The sequence below is a fragment of the Rana temporaria genome, chromosome 3, assembly GCF_905171775.1.
Source record: "Rana temporaria chromosome 3, aRanTem1.1, whole genome shotgun sequence".
NCBI classification, from domain to species: domain Eukaryota; kingdom Metazoa; phylum Chordata; class Amphibia; order Anura; family Ranidae; genus Rana; species Rana temporaria.
In genome coordinates this window covers 370,719,762-370,742,466 of record NC_053491.1, presented here as the reverse complement: position 1 = coordinate 370,742,466, position 22,705 = coordinate 370,719,762, and the positions used below count along the sequence as shown (strand labels likewise).

Sequence of the window (22,705 nt, the reverse complement as noted above, 5' to 3'; positions counted from 1 at the left end):
TGCATTTTACTAATCTGATGTAAGTGTACCTTTTTATTAAATTTGAAGCTGATACAGTATCACACTATGTGGAGTCTTTTGTTCCATGTATACTTCAGCTAGCTGATTCATTGATGGTTTTTGGCACTACTTCCTGGTTTGTTTAGAGCTTTCTGGTATACCAATTAAGGACACCTGAGAGAGCACCTGGGCTTTTTCTTCAATGGATCAGAGATCCAGTCAAGCGCTGGATGACTTCCCCTGAGTAAGAGGGGTCGCAGGCTTTTTGGTAAGCCTCCATTTTTACTTTTGGTGATGGGTGTCACACAACTGGTTGAGAGATCGTCATTTCAACACTGTTTTGCAATGGACTTTACACATGGACTTTAGCACCATATGATTTTTTGCAGAGATCTGCATCTTTTTTATATATTGTACTGATATTTATGCTTGAAAGTCATCTGTAGCTGAATGTTAGGTTTTGCACAATTGGTGGCATTTATTGCACTTTAATTAGTACATGTTTTATTTTAGATTTTTGCATATTTCTTTTTTATGCAGTATTTTGCTATTGATTTCCTATATTATTCATACACTATTGATTGCACTGAATGCACTTTATTAATCATTGCACCTGTTATATGCATTATGTTATATATTGCAAGTATATTTTTAGCACTGCACTCTTTATCTACATGTATATCGATAATGTTTACCTTCATGTCCTCATCTTCCCAGCTCATCAGTGATTCCTAAGCTTTACTTTGGGGCCCCTACACTATCAGTTTGTGGCCCAGCCCATCAACCCTTTGTCTGTACCTTAGGTATTTTTCAAGGTGCTCATTCCAGTGTTGGCTCTGCTGCACACTTTTTGGCTCCACCACGTGGCTTTGACTGCCCAGACTTTATAGTGGTTGAAGTGGATCCTGAACCTTCAGATACTGTTGCTGGAAACTACACGTGGTTTGGAGTATCTGGGTCGAGTCCTAGACACAGCTCAGGCTAGAGTGTTTCTTCCACAGGAGAACCTTTAGTCGCCTACAGCTCCAGTACTTTGTAAGTTTGAGACACTTGTGACAATTATGTATAGGAGGTAACTTGCCACTTAGGCGTCTTGCATGGGTCAACACTCCGCTTTAGTCCTACAGACACTCAGCAAGAATTATGCAAGCAGGGATGGGGGAGGGGAGATTTTCAGAGATCCTTGAGTTTCTTGGTGGATGCCTTGAAAGACTCAAGGCAGCTTTCCCAGATAGGCATAGTGTCTGTCCAGGAGAAAGGATCCCCTGGTTCAAGTGTTCGGCGGACCTTCTCTGTAAGAGGCAAATCAAGAGGCTGCCCTTTTGAGGGTCAGAACTTGTTTGGCCAGTATTTGTATGCCTTCATCCAGAAGGTGACGATGGATTAAAGTATACTTTTGTCCCTAATGGAAAGCAGTACAGGTGATCATACAGGCGACGGGTCATAAACCGGTGCCACCTTCAGAATACAGGAAGAGTTCCTTTCATAAGCAGCTAGCCTCAGGTTCTAGACAAAGCCTATGTCCCAGTTCCATGAGAAGGTGGTGGACCCCAAGGTCTCTTGATCTGGAGGCACATGCTCTTCACAGTGAAGGGGTGCCACCATTTGCACAGGTTGGGAGACATCTATCAGTCTTTGTGACCACCTGGACTCAGGAAGACACAAACTACTAGGTCTGCAGTGTGGTGTCCAGAGATTTCAAGCAAGAGTGTTGCTGCTTTCCCTATCTCCACTTAATGTGCTCAAAGGTATTTTTGAAGCCACAGAAAAGGCATTTTTAGCACAGATCTAGGAAGGCTGCTGTCCCAGGGGGAAGGAGGGGATTGCCATACAACCTGTCCACAGCCCCTAGGGTGTTTACCAAGGTGTTGGCTTCAGTTTTGGGGTTGTTGAGGATTTGGATTAATCTAAATTTGTGGGGTACCTGGAGTCCTGGACAACCTGTTTCTCGGGGGAGCATTCAGCTCAGCCGCTGACATCAAATGTCGAACAGACAGTACAAGTCCTAGAAAGGTTTGGTTGGGTGCTGAACCTTCAAATGTCATCTCTAGTTCTGACACAACATCTAGATTATTAAGGCCTAGTCCTAAACATTGCACAGGCAAAAGCACTGCTTCTGCAGAAGACATGTCTTTTCACTTGCAGGTGGAGTCCCTGAGGGCATCAAAAAGCTGTCCACTATGCCCAGTTTCACTCCAGTGCTCTTCAACTCTGTATCCTGTTGGTACGGAACAAACATCAGGAGTCCTTGGATATGCTAATGCATTTGACTCCAGTTAGTTGTCCTGGAACATTGGGCAAATGGGCTGGCTTTTACACTGGTCTGCCTACCTTCAGGGTTTCTTCATCATGGTGCAGTCAGGCAATGCCACAGCCGTGGAGTGCATCAACTATCAACTAAGTCACCCTACTAAGGAGGAAGTGGACCTGAACTTGTTTTGGGCAGAACTTCACATACTGGCACAGCTTTGAAATTTGGCAGGTGGAATTTCTCGGCCATCGGCAGCTGAAACTAGGAACATGAGCCCATCATCCAGGGACGTTTGCACAGTTTTGTCTGTGGTGGGTGGACACCAGATGTGGATCTCTTGCTGTCTCTATTCAAAAACAAACTGTACATTGTTTTATCCTGGTCCAGGGATCCTCAGGAGTTTGCGGTGTCCATACATTATGCCTTAGCTCTATTTCACTTTCTTTTTCTGCCTGTTTAAAGGATAAAGGGCATTACTGTATTTCTGTCCATGGGACAAAAAGCCTTGTAGTGGGGTTCCCCATTCTGTTTTAAGGTTTTGGGCCTGTTGGCCTTGTTGCTCTGTTGCCCACTCCTCATGTTCATTGCCTTGGGACATCCTGAGTAGTCATGAATATGAAGTGTCCTGTGATGTATGGATGATAAAAAAAAATAGGATTTTTTTGTTTAGCTGTAAAATCCTTTTGTAGGAGTACATCACAGGACACAGGGATCCCTCCGCTCTTTGTTCCTCATTGCTTGCTACAAAACTGAGACTTTGCTGAACTAGGAGGGGTTATTCTTGGGCAGGGAATTCCTGCCTTATTTGGCCAGTGTCCATTCACCTGAAGGTAGCAACATAACCAAAGTAGTCATAAATTCAAAGTGCCCTGTGTTTTGTGAGTTACTCAAAAAAAAAAAAAAGGTAAAGGGTTTTACAGGTAAACCAAAAATGCAAATTTACAAAGCTGAGCACTTTATTTTAATGTTTTGAGAATGCTGTAATGTATAGGGATGTTTTTGGTAAAACTCATTAAGACCCCTTTCACACTGGGTCGTTTTGCAGGTGCTATTGCGCTAAAAATAGTTCCTGCAAACCAACCTGAAACAGCCGCTGCTGTCTCTCCAGTGTAAAAGCCCCAAGCCCCAAGGGCGATGCGGTGCGCTAGCAGGACGATAAAAAAAGTCCTGCTAGCAGCATCTTTGGAGCGGTGAAGGATACGTGTGTATACCGCTCCCCCACCGATCCTGCCCATTGAAATAACTGGGGCACTGCGGCTATACCGCCGTCAAAGCGCCTCTGCAGAGGCACTTTGCGGTGGTTTTTAACTCTTTCTCGGCCGCTAGTGGTGGGTAAAACCATGCACGGCGAAATTGGCAGTAAAGCGCCGCTAAAAATAGCGGCGCTTTTCCCCGGACACCACCCCAGTGTAAAAAGGGCCTAAGAGAGGTTTGGGAATATGAAAAAATATATATTTATACTCGCCTAGGAGGATGCAGCATAAATCCGATGCAGCATCTTTCCCACGACCCCTCTACATAGAGAACTGAGAGAGCAAAGACCGCTGATCACTCATTTCTCAGTCTTCAGTGAGCAGAGAGCCGGTGACTGCCAGTCTCTGGCTGTCTGCAATACACCTCCAGCGCTCACTGCAGTGCTGGGCTGTGGATGGGTGGGAGCAGCTGGCTTAGGCTCTCAGCGGCTCACTAAGCCAGCTGCCAGTCCAGGCATCTGGGTGTATCCCGACACTAAAGTCTGAATCTCTCCAGGGTCTGCACCAGCTGAGTGACTTTAGCCAACAAATGGATTTAGTCATGTGGGACGAGTGTTACTGGCGCAAATGGAAAAAACAAATTTGTTCTATGTTGGATGGTTTCCTGCAATCAAGGAAATGTGCAAGTCACTCTATGGTGACTCGCCCAAAGTGTAATTGTTATAGTATATGGATTGTGCTACCCTGGTGGGTGACCTACAACCACCTGATCATGTGCAATAGTTACGGTTATCAACACCTATAAATATCACCTTGTGCTATTCCTCCACAAGTTTTTCTATTAAATGACAATCCACCATGGATCTATATGAAATATTTTTTTTAAAACACATAAATATACCATGCACGTGTTAATGTGTCTAAATAGTGCTGTTTACATTTTAAAAAAACGTGCACTCCCCTGCCACGGGTTCACAAAGAATATCGTGTCACCAATCCACAAAGAAATATATATATATAATGACAAAATAAATATATATATATATATATATATATATATATATATATATATATATATATATATAATAACTAAAAAATATAGCGTGGGGAAGAATTCCTATATGAATCCTCTTTCCTTTAATATAAGAGTCCCAATGTGATAGCCAGGTGCTCCTAGGCAATAATATTCCTCCTATGGGGGTGTTCAAAAACAACGTGATTTCACCACTTTCGTGATTATCCCATCACCCTTTAAAAATGGCCACTCACCAGATCCTACTCAAAAAAATGCCTTTGGTTCATTCCTATTGTGCATCACCACAGCTGCCAAGTGTCTTGGATATAATAGTATGGTCTCTTTTTCTCTATAAAAACTCACAGAAAAAGAGTGCCCCTCATAGTGTAGTAGGTAAAAAATGTATTTGTTTAAAATACAACGCATATATTGCACTCACGTTTTGTTGTGCCTGTATGCCGGCACCAAGCTTCTCCAGCCATGTATGCAAACATGTAAAGGAAAAAGCATTCCTCTCTCGTGTTCCCCCAAGCCTTTTTTTTCGATCAGCGTGTTGTCCTATGGGTATCAGCAGCCTCTACGCATTTCGCAAGTATGTTGCGTCATCCTGCTTTTTTTTGAGTAGGATCTGGTGAGTGGCCATTTTTAACGGTGATGGGATAATCACGGAAGTGGTGAAATCACGTTGTTTTTGAACACCCCATAGGAGGAATATTATTGCCTAGGAGCACCTGGCTATCACATTGGGACTCTTATATTAAAGGGAAGAGGATTCATATAGGAATTCTCCCCCACACTATATTTTTTTTGTTTTATATATAGATAGATAGATAGATATAGATATATTTATTCATTTGTGGATTGGTGACACGATATTCTTTGTGAACCCGTGGCAGGGGAGTGCACGTTTTTTTAAATGTAAACAGCACTATTAAGACACATTAACACGTGCATGGTATATTTATGTGTTGTTTTTTTTTTTTTTTTTTTTTTATGTTTTCATATAGATCCATGGTGGATTGTCATTTAATAGTAAAAACTTGTGGAGGAATAGCACAAGGTGCTATTTATAGGTGTTGATAACCGTAACTATTGCACATGATCAGGTGGTTGTAGGTCACCCACCAGGGTAGTGCAATCCATATACTAGAACAATGGGATTTAGTCCTCTGCCAGCTGAATACGGGTCACAGGAGTGCAGAACGAAGTGCACTCCTGTGATCTCCAGAAGAAGTAGAGCCAAAAAAGCTTTGGCCCTACTTCTCATTTTTAAATGTAAAATTATTAAAATGTAAATCAGTTTAAAAGTTAAAAATATCCTTTCTCTGTTTTGCTTCCTAGGTTCCAAAAAATACACCAGATCCTCTGAATTACATTCACAATTACTGTGCGAATGACTGACACAAAAAAAATGCACAAATTTTAGAGATCACTAAGGGTTTGTTCACACTAAGTGTGGTGGGACTGTGTTGGTAGCTTTTTCAGTGCAGTCCCTCCACAAGACAAGGCAAAAATGCCTTTTCTTAATAGTAACCAGTGCACACCACTGCTTTGTGTGCAGTCTTTATTTCAATTTACTGGTCTGGCCTGTCCACAATGCACACTAGCCACTGCATTGCTACTCAGAGGCTGGTGTGAATGGGACCCTAACTGAGAAACGTTTTAAATGATTTTTCCCTATTTAAAACTTGTATAACAAAAAAGAAATACCCAAACCTGTTACCAAATAAAATCTCTAGGTGTCTAGGATGTAAATATATGGGGGGGAGGGGGGTTGGGGCTCTGGGACTGGAGCGGTTGACAGTGATATTGATGAAGTGATGAAAAACTAGTAGATGGCAGAGCTATTAATCGTCAGAAATATCTTGTGTAGTTAAGGAATATGTTGTTGGTCTGATACTGACAGATTTGATGTCATACTGGAAGGGATAGATGTGTGCTTTTCCTGTACTTCTCAATAAACTGCCTGTTCTACAATCTCCAGGAAGAGGAGCTTGTCCCACCACGTCCTCCGCTCCCTCGGTCCTATGACTTTACCGATCCAGCTCCTATTCTTCCCCCTATACCCAGTGATAGCAGCTCGTCCTTGCTGTGTTACAGCCGGGGCCCAGTCCAACTCCCTGATGACAAGACCTCTCATCATATCCAGGTTAATCAAAGAAATGGATCCTATTGTGTAAGGAACTGAACTGCCACCATTTCTCTGTCATATCCATCCATTGTCATGCTTGTCCCCCATTTATGCAGTTCTGTAAACTTCCAAATATATGTGTCCATTTCCTCAATGAATCTTTTTCTATAATGCAGGTAATAAACGTATCTCTCAGCTACTCGTGATTTCCATATTATTGGTTGATGTTTTGCTGATTTCTTATCAGTTTGAGGTGAAGCCTGAATGAATGAAATCTGTCATTTTGGTTCTCTGTGTTCGTTTGTGTTTCCATTTTATATGCGGTCCGGGACTTTGCTTGTATTTCCTCCAAATATTGACTATTCATTCGAAAATGCATTATATGGTTGAGAATCTAAACCCCTCTAAATACAACGTTTTGATGTGGTTAGATAGTCACGAAAGCCTGGTACATTGTTTGAATAATTATTACATTGTCAAAGGATGAGCTGAGAGGGTAACACTTATGTTGGGAAATTTTGTATATAAAATATAGGACTTGTGTCCCTGTTGTGTTTTCCTTGCTGTGGTGGTTATATTCCTAGATAATCTTTCCACGTATTTTAATATATGTAAGGACTTGGGCAGACCATGCATTCTGTACATTTCTTTCTTTTAACCCTGGGCTGAAGGAAAGAAAATTGCTCAGTTTCCCCAATCAGTGTTGATGGGGGGGAATCCCCCTGCAAAGCTATTGTGTTCTGAAGGGAGGGCGTGGGGAGCCGCACCTGCCAGGAGAACACAGTGATTGTTGCTAGTGACTATAGTTGCTAACAATAATTGCACTCTAGAAATACAACATGCTGGTTATCTCCACCTCAATCGATGGGTACAATCAGCCTGCCCATACATGGATCGAATCTCGGACTGTCCCTGCTAAACCAGCCGAGATTCAAACCATTTGTGGCCAGCTTTAGATTTTTTATTCCCCCCCCCCCCCCCCCATAGGCTGAATGAATGCAATCTGTGTATGGCCAGCTTTACAGTAAACCTAGAACGTGTAACCCATGAAGATGTCTTGCAGATTATTTTTCGTGAACATTATCATTTTCATCATCGTGATTCAGCCTCCATATTGCTATGTGATGGCCTATTTGGCGGTGTCTTCTGTAGTAAAGCCGAACTAAGCTAATATAACCGTTACTGGTTTCTTGCAGGGCCCGGATTACAGACTGTACAAGAGTGAACCTGAGCTGACCACAGTGGCTGAAGTGGATGAGTCAAATGGTGATGACAAGACGGATCTAACTCTGGACATGGAAGGTACAACTAACAAAGGTATGTGATGAAAACGCTTGTAGTCTGATGTACAGTAGTATACTTTTTTGCTCTTGCAATCGCTGTATCCTGAACTGCGTCCTGAAGAAGCCTAATGGCGAAACACGTTGATGCACTCGGCTCTTATCACATAATATGCACTTCATATGTATGATTTTTAACAATTGTTATGTCCTTTTCTATATCATGTATGTGTCTTTTTTATATTAATATTATTTCTATATATCTCTATTGTTTACTGTGCCGTTAAAGTCCGAATAGGGTTCACCTTTGGGTTCCCCCCCCCCCCTTTTTTTTTTACAATATTATTATTATTTATGAATTTTGGCAATGTGAGTGCCGCTTCTTTATTATTCCTTATGTACTGTATATTGCACAGAGAAAATGTAGAACAGGGCATTGTCATACTGAGTATAGAGATCTTGTATAGTTGCACAATAAAACATTATTTGTGACAGTAATGATAACTTGTTGCTACATTTAGGTTCACACTTTCCAGTCGGTGTTGTTCCTCCAAGAACAAAGTCTCCTCCACTTGAATCCACTACAATAGCATCTTATGTCACCTTACGGAAGAGTAGGAAACCAGAGGCAAAATTGGTAAGTGAACTTCATTATGTTTGGTTATGGCCTTACCGTGCATTCCCCAGTGGAGAGGTCTCTGGATCCCGTCCCCTGGACTTCAAGTCAGTTATTCCACCAATGGCTCATGTTGGTGATACTAAACCTACCACTTTACACAGATGCAGTGGGCAACCTTTTGAGAATCGGGGTTACCTAAAGATAAATATGATGCTTTGTTGTCGTGACATGAGCCATTATTACTGTTGTCCTTTTATACTATTTTCTGTACTGATACCCCTAGGTTTTACACTCTCATTTTTTTTACTGAAGTTACTAATCCCTTAGCTTCAACTGCTCCACCATACAGTAGTCCAAACTACTACGACCAACTAGCCTTTGTCTCTGAACTCCTTTACCTTGTCCTTCCTACAGTTTACTCTTGTAATCCAGACAAAGCTGGAAAACTAACCAGAGACTAGTCCCTGGTCAAAACATGCCCCTTTCTCATTCCCTCTAGTATTAGTTTGTTCCCCCCTATATTGTTTTTTTTATCTACTTTTTTTTCTGTTCTGCAGGACAGACCACGTAGTGCCGTGGAACATCTTTGTGTTATGGAAAATCCCCGACCCCGAATGACACTGGAGGAACAGCTGGAGAGGATGCGCAGACATCAGGCTGCTTGTCTGAAAGAAAAGAAAAAAGGATTTGCCTTTCTAGGGTCCACTGAGCCCTCTCCATCACAGAGTCCCGCCTTCTCCAGGGAAAACTCTATAAAACTGACCCAGGTACTGAATGTAATTGCATAAAGAAAAGGGAAATTGTGTCTACTGGACAAACATCCAATCTACAGTATCTGACAAAAGTGAGTACACCCCTTAGATTTTTGTAAGTATTTTATTATATCTTTTCATGTGACAATACTTAAAAAATTACATTTTGCTACTATGTAAAGTAGTGAGTGTACAGCTTGTAAAACCGTGTAAATTTGCTGTCCCCTCAAAATAACTCAACACACAGCCATTAATGTCTAAACCGCTGGCAACAAAAGTGAGTACATCCCTAAGTGAAAATGTCCAAATAGGGCCCAAAGTGTCAATATTTTGTGTGGCCACCATTATTTTCCAGCACTGCCTTAACCCTCTTTGGCACAGAGTTCATCAGAGCTTCACAGGTTGCCACTGGAGTCCTCTTCCTCTCCTTCATGACAAAATCACAGAGCTTGTGGATGTTGGAGACCTTGCCCTCCTCCACATTCCGTTTTGAGGATGCTCAATAGAGTTTTGGTCTGGAGACATGCTTGGCCATTCCATCACCTTTACTCAGCTTCTTTGCCAAGGCAGTGGTCATCTTGGAGATGTGTTTGGGGTCGTTATGTTGGAATATTGCCCTGCGCCCCAGTCTCCAAAGGGCGGGCATAATGCTCTGCTTCAGTATGTGTTACATACTGAAGCAGAGCATGATCCCCGCCCTTTGGAGACTGGTGAAGTACATGTTAGTACATGTTAGTTGGCATTCGTGGTTCCCTCAAGCTGTAGCTCCCCAGTGCCGACAGCACTCGTGCAACCCCAGACCATGACACTCCTACCACCATGCTTCACTTGTCTTTGTACTCCTTACCTGGTTGCCACCACACACGCTTGACACCATCTGAACCAAATAAGTTTATCTTGGTCTCATCAGACCACAGGACATTGTTCCAATAATCCATGTCCTCAGTCTGCTTGTCTTCAGCAAACATTTTGTGGGCTTTCTTTTGCATCATCTTTAGAAGAGGCTTCTTTCTAGGACGGTAGCCATGCAGACCAATTTGATGCAGTATGTGGCGTATGGTCTGAGCACTGACAGGCTGACCCCCCCCCCACCCCTTCAACCTCTGCAGCAATGCTGGCAGCAAATAATCTATTTCCCAAAAACAACCTCTGGATATAACGCTGAGCACGTGCACTTGACTTTCTTGGTTAACCATGGCGTGGCCTGTTCTGTGTGCAACCTGTTATGTTAAACATATGTATGGTCTTGGCCACCGTGCTGCAGCTCAGTTTCAGGGTTTTGGCAATCTTCTTATAGCCTAGGCCATCTTTTTATGTAAAGCAACAATTCTTTTTTTCAGATCCTCAGAGAGTTCTTTGCCATGAGGTGCCATGTTGAACTTCCGGTGACCAGTATGAGAGTGTGAGAGCGTTAACACCAAATTTCACACACCTGCTCCCCATTTACACCTGAGACCTTGTAACACTAACGAGTCACATGACACTGGGGAGGAAAAATTGCTAATTGGGCACAATTTTGACATTTTCACTTAGGGGGGTGAACTCACTTTTGTTGCCAGCGGATTAGACATTAATGGCTTTATTTTGAGGGGACAGCAGATTTACACTGTTATGCAAGCTGTACATTCATGACATTGTAGCAAAGTGTCATTTCTTTAGTGTTGTCACATGAAAAGATATAATAAAATATTTACAAAAATATGAGGGTTTACTCTTGTGAGATACTGTATGTCCTATGAAATGGCTGTTTAATTGGAACTATAAATCGTGCACTCCATCGTTCTGTGCAGCATTCTAAAAAAAATAGATCTCTGCCCAAATACACTGAATGATTATCTATGTGTAGGTGCGGAGAAAAGAGGAGAACACAGTTAGTGAAACGAAGGATAAAGAGGAAGCTGAGCGAGAGAACAGCACACAATCACTACATCCAGAAGTCATTGAAGCAGCAACTGGAGCTGAAGAGCCTCGTGTAATCAGTGATAAGGAGGTGGGTGGAGTTGGGGAGCCTCCTGTAATGGGTGAGAAGGAGATGGGTGGAGATTAGGAGCCTCCTGTAATCAGTGATAAGGAGGTTATTTAAGCTGAGGAACCTCCTGTTATCGATGAAAAGGAGGTGAGTGGATCAAATGGCTTTCTACATATATAAGGATGTGAGTTAAGCTTAGGCGCCACCTGTGCTCAGTGATTAGGAGGTTGGACTAAGGAGCCTTGTGACCAGTAGGGTGGGTGAAACTGAAAAACTTTTTATGATCAGTGAGAAGGAAGTGGGTGGAACTGAGGACCCTTCTTTGATCATTGAGGAGGTGGGTGGAGCTGAAAAGTCTTTTGTGATCAGTGAGAAATATGTGGGTGGAATTGAGGAGCCTTCTGTGATGGTAAGGTGGGTGAAGCTGAGGAACCCTGTGAACAGTGATAAGAAGTTGGATGGAGCTGAGGAGTCCTCTGTGATCAGTACGTGGAGCTGTCTCTGCCGGGAGAACACAATGGTTATTACCAGTGGCTTTATTGCTTGGTGTACTCAAGTCGATCGATGGATTGACTTGGGTACAATCAGCCTGCCCATAGATTAATCGAATCTCAGCCAGTCCCTGCTGAACTGGCCTGCATTGATCAGTGATGATAATGTGGGTGGAGGTGAATAGCCTTCTGTGATCAGGTATGATGTAGGGTGACCATACATTCCCCGGTTTCCGGGGACAGTCCCCGGATTGAGGACACTGTCCCCGGACCAAGTCTGTCCCCAGATTGGATTTGAACAGGGGCTGGGGCAATTTCAAAGACAGTCAGTGCAGAATAAAAAAAAAAATCTGAATTGCACCCCCTCGCTCCTGCTAGCTTAGGGGGGTGTATTTTTTTCCATTATCTATGCCCCTTTCTGATGATCATGTGCTGGTCGGAGCGGAGGGAATGTTTCTTCAGTTTCGGGTGCATGCCCATTCAGCTCCGCTCGCATGTTCTTCTGCCTTGGTTCATGTCCCGGCCAGCCGCCTGTCTGCTTATCTCCTTGCCTTCCCTGGCAGAGTGATCTTCCTCGCTCCCCACCCAGTAGTAGCCATGGGCCCGGAGAGTAAGACTTGACAGGCTGTGAGGTGGGAGGCAGGGGCGATGGGCAGAGAGTCGCTGATTGCCGCCATTACTAGTTAAAATATATGTCCCCGGATTTCATTTAAAAAAATCTGGTCACCTTCGTATAAGGAGGTGGGTGGAATTTGGGGAGCCTTCTGTGAACAGTGAGAAGGCATTAGGTGATGATCAGAATTCTTCTGTGATCATTGAGAAAGAGTTGGGTGGCGCTGAGAAGTCCATGTTAACAGTAATTTGGATGTGAGTGGAGATTAAGAGCTTCCTGTAAATAGTGATAAGGAGATGGATGGAGCTTAATAGCCTTCTGTTATCGATGGGAAGGAGAGGAATGGGAGCTAAATAGCTTTCTGTAATAGGCTATAAGGATATGAGTGGAGCTGAGGAGCTTCTTGTGAGTAAGTGTCAAGTAGGTATGTGGAGCTGAGGAGCCTTTGGTGATCAGTAAAAAGCAGATGGATGGACTCTCTGTAAAAAGTGATAACTAGGCAGGTGGCGCCAAGGAGCCTAATGTGATTGGTAAGAAGAAGGTGGGTGGAGCTCAATAGCCTTTTGTAATCAGTGAGAATGAATTGGGTAGAATTTTTAGTATCCTTCTGTGGTGAGAGGGTGAGCAGAGCTAACAAGCCTTCTGTGAGCAGTGATAAGTTGGTGGGTGGAGCCTTGTGAGAATAAACAGTTGGGTGTAACACAATGATCTGTGATTAATAAAGATTCCAACCTTGGTATAAGTGATGATTCTCTGTGATATTTATTACATATAATTGATATTCCTCCTGTGCTTCTCCATCCACAGCCTTTACATTCCCCCACTGCTTCCTCTCTATCTGATGCCAAAGATGAAGTGACAGAAGAAACAGCCACTGCAGGTCTGGTACCCGAGCCCCAGGAACAATGGTTAGTGAGACCTGATCTTCAGTGCAGCACTTCCACTGACCAGTCTCCATGAAAAACTGTGTGTATGTACGGCAATGTGCAAAAGTTTTAGGCAGGTGTGATGGAATGCTGTACAGTAAGAATACTTTCAAAATGTATTTATTTTTTGATCAATTTGAAAAATGAGTGAACAGAAGGAAAATCAAATCAATATTTGGTACAGTTATCCCTTGGCGTCAAAACAGTATCAATTTTTATAGGTATATTTGCGCACAGTTTTTGAAGGAACTCGGCAGGTGGGTTGTTCCAGACATCTTGGAGAACTAACCACAGTTCTTCTGTGGATATAGGCTGCCTCAAATCCTCCTGTCTCTTCATGTAATCCCAGGCAGACTCGATGATGATGAGATCAGGGCTCTGTGGGGGCCACGCTGTAGCTTTCAGGACTCCTTGTTTTTCTTTACACTGAAGACACTTCATAATGACATTGGCTGGATGTTTAGGTGGTTGTCCTGCTACAGAATACATTTGGAGCCAATCGCATGCCTCCCTGATTGTATGACATGATGGATACGCATCTGCCTGTGTTTCTGAGCATTGAGGACACCATTGTTTCGGCAATGTTGAGCGTAGACACAGTGATTGGCCAAAACAAAATAATGCTGCAGATAAGACACATCATGCTTACTACCCTTCGAAATTGGAAGATGTCCACAGTGCCACCAGCAATGAAGTGGCAGAAACCAGTGTGATCCAGGTAGTCCCATCTACTGGCCAGAGAATTCTGGTCAGAAGTGGTCTTCATCGAAGAATTGCAGCCAAAAAGCTATACCTCCAATGTGGAAATAGGGCTAAGTAGCTCAACTATGCATGAAAACATAGGAACTGTGGTGCAGAAAATGACAGCGGGTACTCTGGACCGATGAGTAATTTTTTTTTAAATATTTGGCTGTAGTAGGAAGCAGTTTGTTCACTGAAGGGCTGAAGAGCGGTACAATATTGAGTGTCTGCAGGCAACGGTGAAGCATGGTGGAGGTTCATTGCACGTTTGGGGCTGCATTTCTGATAATGGAGATTTGGGCAGGATCAATGGTGTTCTCAATGTTGAGAAATACAGGTAGATAATTATCCATCGTGCCATACCATCAGGGAGGCATGTAATTGGCCCCAAAAAAAAATTGGAGCATGACGACAACCCCAAACATACAGCCAATGACATTAAAGTGGTTGTTAACCCACTTTCCTATATTTCCACGATCCCTGCGGTCTCCTCATACAGTGCCCCCCTGCCCCAGTGTTTCATTTAAAAAAAATCCTCCTTTACCATATTCTACAGCGGCTCCCGGCACTCATGTAACCAGCTGTGCCTCCCCTCTTCCTGTCTTGCAGAAGCAGCGGGCGGGGCCCAGGTTTTCCCGCTGACATGTCAGCGGCATGCAGGGAGGAGAGGAGACACAGCCATTGACTGCTGGGAGCTGCCATCGGGTACAGTGAAGACAGATTTTTTTTTAATAATACACAGACAGTGGGGCTCAGTATGAGGACACAGAACAGATAGTAAATATACATTATAGGTTATTCCTTCAGCGGGACAGGAGACAGACGCAGGAGAGCAGGCTATGGCTGATGCAGGCATGCAAATAGACCCAAAGTCAGGGGCTCAGCAGCCATGATTATCTTGGTTTGTTTGCAGAGGGGAGGATATAGCCAGGCAGGATCAGCCAGGTATTATAGGGTGCCCAATTACAAAGCACAAGCACTGTGCTGTATAAAATGCTTTAAAGTAGGGGTCTCAAACTGGCGGCCCTCCAGCTGTTGCGGAACTACAAGTCCCATCGTGCCTCTGCCTGTGGGAGTCATGCTTGTAACGGTCAGCCTTGCAATGCCTCATGGGCCGCCAGTTTGAGACCTCTGCTTTAAAGGATCAGGATCCATATATTTTTTGGGGGGGTTAACAAACGCTTTAAGTACTATCTTCAGCATAAACAGGAACAAGGAGTCCTGGAAGTGATGGTTTGGCCCACACAGAGCCCTGATCTCAACATCACTGATTCTGTCTGTGATTACATAGAGACAGAAGGGTTTAAGGCAGCTTACATCCACAGAAGAACTGTTTTTAGGTTATTCCAAATTTTTTGGAGAACTATCTGCTGAGTCCCTTCAAAAACTGTGTACAAGTGTACCTAGAAGAATTATTGCTTTTTTGAAGGCAAAGGGTGACCCAATTGTGATTTTATTTGGATTTCTCTTTTTTTTCATTTACTTTACAATTTTTTAATTCATAACAAATATACTATTAACACTTCTATTTCAGAAAAGCATTGTTAATTTACAAAAAAAATTCACACCTGCCTAAAACTTTTGCACAATACTGTATGTACAGTGTGTGTGTGTGTGTGTGTGTGTGTGTGTGTGTGTGTGTGTGTAAGTAAATAGGCCGCAGGACATTATGGGCTTTGTAGATTTCATCAGCTGGATGGTGATTGATGGCCTTTTCCAGTCCATATATCAAAGCAAAATAGATGTAGACCTCTCTTTCCACCAGTCCGTATATCTGAGCAGAACAGATGTAGACCCCTCCCACCTCTCTCCAGATCTGTAACGTGTTATGTGCGGTCCCTCCAGTTTACAGGTTGTGACATCTGTCCTGACGTATACAGAGAGTGAGGAGAAGCCAAGGGACCAGGAGCACAGCGGGATTCTCTTTGCCTATGAGTTTTCGGCTGACGCCCTGAGAAGACATACATCCCTAGAGGGTGAGATGTGAGCATGGGGTTGTCTGAAGTCTAAGTCCTCGGGTGTTTGTGCTTGGCCGGGTCCTGTGACGCTCACACTGTTTTCTAATCACTGCATTACCCAGAGTAGAATACTACATCTTTATGTACTTATAATACTTAAAGCAGAACTAAACCCATTGATTTTACTGTTTTCCAAGACGCATTCAAGGCATGCCAGGAATGATAACTGTTACACTTGCTTGTGCTCTCAGCCGGACTGTCAAGCCATCAAATGGTTGGTGTCATAACTGATCACATGTGCAGCACCATGGCAACTGCAGATCAAACAGAGGCCAAGATGGAAGATTCCTTGGCTGTAAAGAATAGGAGGGTTCAGTTCCACTTTAACAAATGAAATGCGAGTATCCCAGTTTCCCTGCACAAGTTTAGCCTGTAAAACAAAAGCAGATGCTGCCCCTAGATGGTAGAGAAGCAAAATGCGTTGAGTAATGTTCTCTTTCTGTTTGTGTTTTCTAGCTGGGAATCTGACGACTCTTCCAGAGCCACCAACACTACCGATGACAGCAAAGCAGCCACAGCTGAGCGAAGGATCCCACTTCATGTGTGTTTAGCGGTGGGATGATTCAAGTTACAAGCATGTAAGAAGACCGGTCATTATATAATGTTACTGCATTGTTCTTCCTGTGCATGCATGCATATGTTGAAGGCTAAGTTTACATTTTTTTCCTAATCTCCGGCTCCCCTATGTACCGATATAACATTAATGTACTTTTTCAGAAATAAAAAAAAGCTTTTCATTTGTCCTACCTAGCCCTTACCTCAGTGTCCGTGCTTGTTGTAAAAAAAATCCTTCATTGTATGACCCTTAAGATGAGAAAACTGTTAAGACACAGGAAATCTGTTCATCAGCTGACCTCATTAACACACGCCCTGCATCTGCCCTCCCCCTTCCAGGAGATTGCTCCCACCCACCTTTGCAGGTGCCAATTTTTTCAATGCAGTCAATGATCACCATTCTCATTAAATACACAGCCAGTGATCAATTTTCTTTTTTCTGTCATACCTCTATCTTGCAAAGATTGCTCAGCTCCTTCACACTCTGCCAAATGAACAATCAGATAACCACCTAGGTGGATCCCTGTAGTGGTGAAAATGGGAGAAGTATGTCCTGGGTTCTGTAAAGCTCCCTATACAGTCAGATTGTACAGTCTCCTTTAGATCTACCATCAACTATGTAGTGCAAGGGCCTGCCTGATTGGATACAGAGTGATTGGATAGATGGTGGGTCCTCCTATTCTATCGTTTTGCTAAATCTAAAGGAGATTGTACAGTGATTGCACAACCAGATTATATAGTTTATGGCCACCTTTATACACCTAAAATTAAGTAGTTGCGCTTTTGGTGGCATTAATTGTTAAGGGCACACCAAATGCAAAAGCAAACACGCATTTTTCCACATGAAAAACGTAAAACGCACAGTAAATTGTGCAACACGCCAAAATGTCCCACATGCTACTTTTCCACGTGTAGCGCAGCCCATTGAAATCAACAGGGTGCCCTATGGGTGTCACAGGATTAAACAAGCCAAAAAACACGTGCTTCCACTATGCTAAATGTGAATAGGACCTGAAAGTGAAATTGGTGTTTTTACACAAGGTCAGTAAGGCTCCATTCACATCTATGCATTTCTGAATGCATTTCAAACTGCGTTTGCAGTGCATTTATGAAACCCACAGCAAAGCATGCATTTTCTGTGCAGTTTTCCATGCATTTGGCAACACACAGATATGAATGGAGCCTCACTGTTCCTTGTATACACACAAATTTCACTTTTCACATCTAGCATAGTGGGAGAACGCATTTTTTGGCGCGTTTTTCCCATGACACACATAGGACTACACGTGGCAAAGTAGGTTATGGGACATTTTGCCGTGTTGCACTTCTTTTACTGTGTTTTGCTGCATTTGTCACTTATTTTTTTACTTTTCAAAATGTGTTCGCTTTTGTGTTTGGTGTGTCGGTAACAATTAATGGCACCGAAAAGTGCAACTTGTTAATTTGTATGTGTATAAACGTGGCCATACTCTGTACAATCTCCTTTGGATTTACCATTACTATATAACCAGATGACATTTGTTGCTCATTAATTAAAATCTGTTTTTGTTAGATAATTACTTAGAATCCCAAAACATTATATTTTTTTTTAACGTAGACCCTAGAGAATAAAATGCTGGTCGTTGCAATATTTTGTCACACTGTATTTGCTCAGCGGTCTTTCAAACGCAATTTGTTTGGGAAAAGATGCACTTTAATTAATTAAAAAAACAAAATTGTGCACGCTCGTGGAATGTTGACAAACTACAGTACTTGGAATTCCCCATTAGGCGACGCTTTAAATTTTGTGTGGTTGAACACTGTGGTTGAACAGTGTATACATATGCGACCACGATTTACCTATGTGATCGCTTCTGCACGCTTACAGACAGCTCTGGTAAATCCAGAAAACACCGGGAAGCGGCAGGAGTGGGAAAGCACCTCTCCCACTGCCTATAAAAGTGATCTTGTGGCAAACTCGCCGCTGAGATGACTTTTATATGAAAGCTGACCGCTAGCTCTAAATAAAGATACTTTCACACTGGAGTGGTGCGCTGTCAGGATGAAAAAAAAGTACTAAAAGCAGCATCTTGAAGGAGCGGTGTATACACCCTTTTAACCCCCTTTTTCGGACGCTAACCGGGGTTAAAAGCATCATGCTAGCGGCCGAAGAGAGCTGCAAAAACGACAGTAAAGCGCCGCTATTTTTTTACGAGCGTGCACAATTTTATAGCATGACACATTCTGTATCCATTTACTCTGCATAACATCAACTTTCACATTATACAAAAAATTAGGTTTACTTTACTGTTTTGTTTTTTTTAAAGCTGAGTTCCAACCACAATTAGCATTTTTTAAATGTATGTCCTTTCATCCTGCGTTTTTATAATATAAATCCGGTCACTTACTATTTTACAGTCCGCCGCCGATCCGCATAGATATTCAAAAAACATAGTTTATAAAACTATGTCTACACCGTTGTCATTTTGCTTGTGGACATTGTGAAGCCTACAAGCACTTACTTCCTGCAAGTCTTGGATGGGGAGTGATAATTGGACAGCGCAATGCATCCTGGGAAATGATGACACACATTTCCCAGGAGCATTAGAGGGAGATGATGTCAGAATCATAGGTGATTTCAAAGGCAGATTTCGTGGGACCGCATAGCAACAGGCATTTCCAGATGAGTAAAAAAAATTATTTTATTTTTTTAGGTCTAATGAGCACAATAATGAAAAAAAACATTTGGGATGGAAACTCCACTTTAATTCATTAAAGTGCATCTTTTCCCAAACAAGTTGCTTTCACACTGGGGTGGGCGTCGGCGGTAAAGTGCCCTTAACGTCAAAGTAATCCTATGTATATTTACAGTTAGGCGGTTGGCAAGTGGATAATAGGAGGCCTCATCTATTCAATCACTTTGTATTCAATCAGGCAGGCTTTTGCACTGCATAGTTGATGATAGATCTAAAGGAGATTGTACAATTGGATCATATAGCGTATAGTGAACTTTACAGAACCCGGGACATAATTCTCCTGTTTTCAATGCTACAGCTCTGATTCACGTAGGCTGTTATCTGATCACTCGGCTTCTGCACACTCTGCCAAATAAACTCTGATCATGGTGATGACAGATTGCATTGGAAAAACCTGCACCTGCAGAGGTGGGTGGAACGATCTCCTGGAAGGTTGAGGGCAGATGCAGGGTGCGTAATGAGGTCAGCTAATGACTCCTTCCTATGTCCTAACAGTTTTCACGTCCTAAGGTCCATCCAAGAAGTAATGACCTATTTTTTTTTATTTATTTTTTTAATACAACAATCGCCGACACTGAGGTATGGGCTGTGTAGGATAAATGAAAACCTTTTTTAGTTCTGCAAAAGTAGTACGTTATTGCTATATTGGTACATAGGAAAGCTGGAATTTAAGAGGGGGTGAGAAAACTTGGCCTTTTAAGCTTGTATTTAGCACGGCCCCCCTCCGCCCCAGCAAATGACTGAGTTAGGTGTTACCAGTTAAGGGCAGACTGTCAAATGACACAAGGCCACAACTAAACCCAGAACATCAGGAGATCTGCAGAAAACCGAGCAACATGGTACAGAGTAGGGTTGTACCAATACCACTTTTTTGATACAGAGTACAAGTACCGATACTTTTTTCAAGTAATCTCTGATACCGATTTTTTTTTTTTAATGTCCTGTGACAGTGGCAATATTTCTTTTTTTACAGTGCTTTTTTCAGATTCCCCAGTCCCTTTCTCTGCAGCCTCAGTTAAAATGAATGGAGAGAAGCTACTCGCCATTCCATAAACTGAAGCATCGTAAACACAGGTTACTATGCTCAGTTATGTGAATGGACAGAGTCAGTGATCACTGACTCTGTTCATTCGGAAAAGGTAGGAGCCGGATTCAGCGGCTCCTACCTCCGCTCTCCATCCTGACAAATTGAGGGGTGCAGGAGGACATTGAGGGGGGAGCAGCAGCACAAAGGGGGACACAGAGCACAGGGGGGGAGAGCAGCACAAAGGGGGACACAGAGCACGGAGGGGGAGAGCATCACAGAGGGGGACATACGGCACGGAGGGGAAGAGCAGCACAGAGGAGGATACAGGGACAGTCAGCGGTGATCGGTTGATCGTGAGCGGCTTTGGGGGGGGAGTTACAAGCACTAATCACCGCTGTATAACTTTAAAGCAGCTGAAAAGGGGGCAAATCGGGGCTTGCAACTTCCCTGCCGAACTGATCACCCTGACTGCCCAGGTATCGGGTGAAGCATCGGAGCATTTCCCCGAGTACCCGGGAAAATGCTCGGTATCGGTACCGATACTGGTATCGGGACATCCCTAGTACAGAGGTATGATCTATGCTGAGATTAATCATTCCATTCAGTTCTAGTGAAAAGAAAGTTGGAGTTTAGCTTTAAATATTGTGACAACAGTTTGTGGATATGTCCCTGCAATCTAGGTCTTCTCATCCAGCATTTGTACCTAACTCCACAAATTGGCACAAATTTCCACAGACTCTCCAAAATCTTATGGAAAGTGTGATGGTCAGGAGTTCACAAACTTTTGACCATATAGTGTAATTTAGATGCATCATGAACAGCCTTCGTAAGTACATAAATGGGAAGATATCGCATCAAGAATTCTGCCGGTAGGTTCCTTTTTATTTTGCTTATACACCTGGTTGCAGCACGCTGATAAGAACATGGCCAATGTAAAGTATTAGTTTTGGACAAGTCCGTTAATTGTGCAAATTAATGCCCAAGCATAGATGAGCCCAAATGTTCTTTGTAATGTTCAATCTCACGCTGTTTTTTATCTTTCAGTCCAGATGCTGCGATTGCGGAGGACGTTGTGCGAATTTTTACTGTACAGTTTTTAACCAAAATTGGAATGGCGCTGCCGTGTGACTTTAGATTCCCGCTTGCTGCTACTTTGTTTTCTTGCACATGAAGGTTTAAGAGCCAAAATGTGAGACTTTCCTGCTGGGTGACGGAGGAGGTTTCCTTTCATCATGAACACTTATCTGCTCTGCTTCTGTTCATCGGCACATGTCCGCCTTTCATCTTCTCCACCAGACTTATATTATAAGAGACTACAGTATATAATTTTACACTTAATTTGTAAAAATCTCTATATATTTATATTTAATATGTGCCATTTTCTGATCTTTGAGTTTACATCATTCATACCGCTGTGTTTGCAGTCACTGCCACTTCATGGGATCTGCAATTCTTCCAGGAGGGAATCTGTGCAGCAATAAAAAGGCTCTTCTACTGGTACAGAGTGTAAAAATGTAATTATTATCATTATACAATCCACCACACATGATGTAAGTAGGTCCAAATACCAATGTTCATAGCTCATTCCTTTTATAACATGCCAAATAAATGTTGATGTTGTTTAATACCTGCCTATAGAATTATTTTCAACATGTATGTGACATGTATCAAAAATGATTATTCATACTTCTGCTTCAAATATTTGTGTGGAATTTATTTCCAGAATTCCTGGGATGTGATGATTATGATCTTTATCGTCTTTTTGTAATTTTCTTTATCGTACATCACGGGACACAGAGCGGCATATTCATTACTATGTGGGTTATATGGAGTACCTTCAGGTGATGGACACTGGCAATCTCAAACAGGAAATGCCCCTCCCTATATAACCCCCTCCCATAGGAGGAGTACCTCAGTTTTTACGCCAGTGTCTTAGGTGTTGGTCATGGTTTAGCTTGCCTCCACATCCTTGGGATTAGGTGGGCTAACCGGTTCTGTCCAAAGGCCTCAGCGCTAAAGTGGTCAGTAACCGGACCCCAAACCATGGGGTATAGCCCATAATGCTTTCTTTTTAGAGAGCTGGACCCTGGGCCCAGAACTTAGAAACCTTTGGGGGCCTAATGTTTCTGTTGCCAGAGTGCTATATGGGCCCAGGACAGTGGATCCTTCATAGGAACCCAGGGCCTGAAGGTCAATGCCCCACGGAGATGGGGGAAGATTGGGCCTCTTGCTGTGCAAAGTCCTGCGGCATGGAGCAGGTAAGTGAGGGGAAACTTGCGGAACTTGGTTCTTAGCAGGTTTTTCTGGGGGGTTCACAGGGGACATGCCTAAAGTTATGCGCTGTATCTGGCAAATTAAGTCACATGTCTTAAAGATAGGATGGCTTTAT

The 22,705-nt window shown here is 42.9% G+C and overlaps 1 protein-coding gene across 15 annotated transcripts in view; it reads left to right on the top strand.

The window, feature by feature from the left end:
• Positions 1–21,943, top strand: part of PLEKHA5 (pleckstrin homology domain containing A5) — a 200,522-nt gene extending 178,579 nt beyond the window's left edge. For 9 of the 15 annotated variants that reach the window (XM_040345468.1, XM_040345467.1, XM_040345465.1 and 6 more), the window contains 9 exons: positions 6,444–6,635; positions 7,787–7,907; positions 8,392–8,507; positions 9,047–9,256; positions 11,088–11,231; positions 13,122–13,222; positions 15,827–15,957; positions 16,456–16,577; positions 21,361–21,943. In XM_040345468.1, coding sequence (XP_040201402.1) covers positions 6,444–6,635; positions 7,787–7,907; positions 8,392–8,507; positions 9,047–9,256; positions 11,088–11,231; positions 13,122–13,222; positions 15,827–15,957; positions 16,456–16,550 — 1,110 coding nt within the window. In that variant the 3' untranslated portion in view covers positions 16,551–16,577; positions 21,361–21,943. The remainder of the gene's footprint in view (positions 1–6,443; positions 6,636–7,786; positions 7,908–8,391; positions 8,508–9,046; positions 9,257–11,087; positions 11,232–13,121; positions 13,223–15,826; positions 15,958–16,455; positions 16,578–21,360) is intronic. The other 6 variants (XM_040345473.1, XM_040345478.1, XM_040345480.1 and 3 more) reach the window with 4 other exon arrangements.
• Positions 21,944–22,705: the final 762 nt, after the last annotated feature.